This window comes from Frankliniella occidentalis, unplaced genomic scaffold, assembly GCF_000697945.3.
Source record: "Frankliniella occidentalis isolate FOCC.00 unplaced genomic scaffold, Focc_3.1 Scaffold9, whole genome shotgun sequence".
NCBI classification, from domain to species: domain Eukaryota; kingdom Metazoa; phylum Arthropoda; class Insecta; order Thysanoptera; family Thripidae; genus Frankliniella; species Frankliniella occidentalis.
In genome coordinates this window covers 2,731,850-2,735,507 of record NW_026267139.1, presented here as the reverse complement: position 1 = coordinate 2,735,507, position 3,658 = coordinate 2,731,850, and the positions used below count along the sequence as shown (strand labels likewise).

Sequence of the window (3,658 nt, the reverse complement as noted above, 5' to 3'; positions counted from 1 at the left end):
TGGACTGGTAGACTCAAACGGACTGTGGGAATCGATTCCCTGCGTCAAAATACGTCTAGAGACATCCTGGTCGTGTTCTTAAATCAATTTAAAGCGCCGCTAAAATATTTTTCCTTTATAAGCAAATAAAAGAAATAAAATGAAACTTTGGGAGCTTTGCGCGACCTCCAAATCGGTAGGTATCAGGCTCAATTTTTTATTCGGAACCCATGTTTAGGTCCACTACCAGGAACCGAATGAATATTTGGAGAAATCAACAATAACTTTTTTTTTATTGGCACCCCAACGGCAGGTGCAGCTGATTTTGGCCGATTTGGGGGATTCGTCCCCCACCCCTTTTCCTCATTCCCCTGCGCAAGAGGGTACCGTCTCCTGCAACCCAGCCTTGGGCCGGGGTCTGGTCTGTGTCCTTCCTACCCCAGTACACCTTTTTACCACCTTTGGTCATGGTTCATATTGACTGGGTCGTCAGTAAACCCGCAGAAAGCTCGAAAATCGCTATCGAACCATTAATTTTTAGTGAAAAAAGCATAAAAATTGAGGTCTGGGACACACTTATCAGGAGTCTGTTGGCTTGGCCGAGCTTTAAAGGTTGTCTTTAGTGCCAGAGGTGACCACCCGACCATGCAACAGCCACCCGGACGGTTCAAGATGTTTTTATGGGCTTAAAAGTCTCAAAAAGGACAAAAACTCCGCTTTTTCGCATAAAACGTCCGGTAGGGAGTTGAAGTCGTTGTCCAATCGCAAAAACGAGGTCATTTCTGGAATCAGCACAAAAAAACGAAACTTTTTGGTGGTATCCAAAAGTCGAAATCGAAAGTGCTGCCAGATCGACGCCCCCTAGCAAAAAGCGATTATTGTTATTATTTTCCTTGCCAAACGCGAGGCGTGCGCATTCACTCACACTCTCTCACACACACACACACGCACACACACACGCTCAAGACGGAGCGAAGGGCAAACACTGTAATTCTTGATGCAATGAAGACTACAAATTTAGTGCAATAATTTGTTGTTGCATTAAATGCGATAATTTTAACACCTGTTGCTGCGATGATAAATTATCGCACTAAATTGACATTTGTCATTGCATTGAATGCGATAATCTTAACATATTTTGCTGCAATGATAAATTATCGCAGAAAAATATGCTAAAATTATCGCACTTAATGAAATGACGAATGCCAATTTAGTGCGATAATTTTTTTATGGCTCCCCCAGGTGCAATATTTTGTGGGAATCGCTTTTTGGCTATTATCGCATGAAGTTGTATGAAATTTATCGCACTTGACATAACAGTGAACAGCGCAACAATCACAGCCGGAGATTGGAAACAACTTTTGGGGGCGACTATAGAGTCGGGCAGCACAGGCAAAGCTTCACACACAGCAATACAGCGGATGAAAAACGTAGCATTGCGCGCGCGACTTTATCTGACATCACACAAAGTGGGATTTGTGAGCGCCCTTTTGACACACGCCAGCCACACTCTCAGACCTGCACCGATTTATCTATCTAGTGAATATCTACGTTATTGCGCAGTACGACTACTGACTAATTTGTTACTTATTGTGTACATTTTTGTAAGTCACTTACTGATTGAAAAAAATGTCAGTAGTGTAAAAATGAGCTATATCGTATTATTGATAAAAATTTTGTCAGATTATAAAAGCTTTTTTAAGCAGCAGGAATACTGACAAATGGTCAAGAAAATCAGTAACAGGGAGTGCATTGTTTGGAAGCGCAAACAGTCTCATATGACGACGGACGTTAGAATCTTTCGGATAACCCTTGCAGCAGAACGAGAGTTCTGATACAGCGTGGTCGCTCTGCCCCGTAGTTTTGAAAAGGTAGACTAGCCCGCTTGCAAACGGAGCGGGGAGGTGGGAGGGGACGGGAGAGGTAGGTGCGGGCGCGCTAGTCTACCATATTAAAACCACGGGGCAGCGCGGCCACCCTGTATGTTCGTTACTTTTGATCATTCACCCACGCATAGCACACTGTTAAAAAAAGTTGTAAAATTACGACAAATTTTGTAAGAAATTTGTCGTTTAAAAACAACATTGTTGTTTCAACAGAAAACGAAAGCAACGTTAATTAACAGTAAGCTTGTTTTAGTACGACAAATCCGTTTGTTGATGGAAAGATTCATTCTTAGGCAAAACTACATTGGTATCGTATTAGAACGAACTCATTGTTTTAAAACGAAAGAAAATGTTTCTCAACGAACAAATCGTTATTTTACAGAAAGAAATAAAAATAAGTTGTCTTCTCAGTTTTGATGAAAAGAAAATTGAAAGTTAAGAATATTAGTCGATTTTTTTTGTGTAAAATAACGATTTATTTGTTGAGAAACAGGACCGAGTCGTTTCTAAACGATATTGTTTGTATGTTCACAAGAATGTTGTAATCTGACGACACAGTTGTAAACCATACAGAAATAGTCAAGACCCTATCCCTGATCTTAAGAAAAAAAATTTTGTAACAACATTACCGTAAAATAACGATATTTTTCTGACAAGAGTGCTGTAATATAACAACACTTGTCGCTATGAAAGTTTACGATACAGGTATCGTAAATTTACAATACTAATTTTAACAGTGCAGAGTCTCGTACCTCGGGGTGCTTGTCGTGGACGACCTGGAAGCGCTCGTCCTGGGCGTACCCTCCGCGGGCGACGGTGAGCAGGTGGTGGTCCCGCCGCCTCAGCCAGGTCACCTGGAAACAAACACAAAACTTCAGTCGCATGGCAGCAACATGTACGAAACACTTCGCGGAATTAACGATTCACGAAAACACGAATAATTAAGGATTACATCACGACGTACACTTGCAAACCGAGCTGTGTACTTAGTACACACGTAAAGAAGAGTATGGAAAGTGGGTTTGCAGATTACGATTCAGCAATATAGGAGAAAAGAATGCCTATTTTCTCGATTAGTACTCCCGATAATGGCTGGAACATGGCACACACACAAAAAAATCAATCAACAAGATTATGCTGTGTGTTTACAAGAGCGAAAACTTTTCGAAAGACAGTAAATAGGGTTCATAGGGCACGCGAACAGTTCCCCAGAGGCGGGACGGAGCGTAGCGGTGGGGAGGAAGGAAGCGGGTGGAGCTCACGAGAACAAAGAGCTTTCATCTACCAGGGGGCTAAAATAACGAGGCGTACTCACAAGTTTTGACATCCATCAGGGAAAGGCGCGGGAGAAGAGTGTGGGCGGGGAAAGGGTGGGGGTCACACATTTGTTATCGGAGAGAGAACGAGCGAGAGAGGGAGAGAGAGAGCACTTCGAAACCAGGAGGTTTATCTCTAAATACACCCTCACATCATCATCGACTTATGACATGGCTTGATAACTGCTGCTGAATGCCAAGCATGATCCAACTCCAAACATGATCGGAGCCTTTTTTTTGCAATTGTTGACGTTCCAGACATACGGAAGTATTAATGATGGTCACAGATGTGGTCCTGTGCGTGTGTGTGTGCGTGTGTGCCTGTGCGACGCACCCTGTCACCACGCTGCGGGTCATACACAACTCAAATTAGATTAGTGCAGCGCTGGCTCACCCTGGCAACGCGTGGACGTGAGAGAGGGGAGAAGAGAAGGCAGAGAGAGAGAGAGAGAGAGAGAGAGAGAGAGAGAGAGAGAG

At 43.1% G+C, this 3,658-nt stretch overlaps 1 protein-coding gene across 1 annotated transcript in view; it reads right to left on the bottom strand.

The window, feature by feature from the left end:
- LOC113213625 (uncharacterized) overlaps window positions 1-3,658 on the bottom strand; it is a 243,335-nt gene that overhangs the window by 46,203 nt on the left and 193,474 nt on the right. Inside the window, exon 3 of the mRNA XM_052277031.1 lies at window positions 2,618-2,719. Coding sequence (XP_052132991.1) covers window positions 2,618-2,719 — 102 coding nt within the window. The remainder of the gene's footprint in view (window positions 1-2,617; window positions 2,720-3,658) is intronic.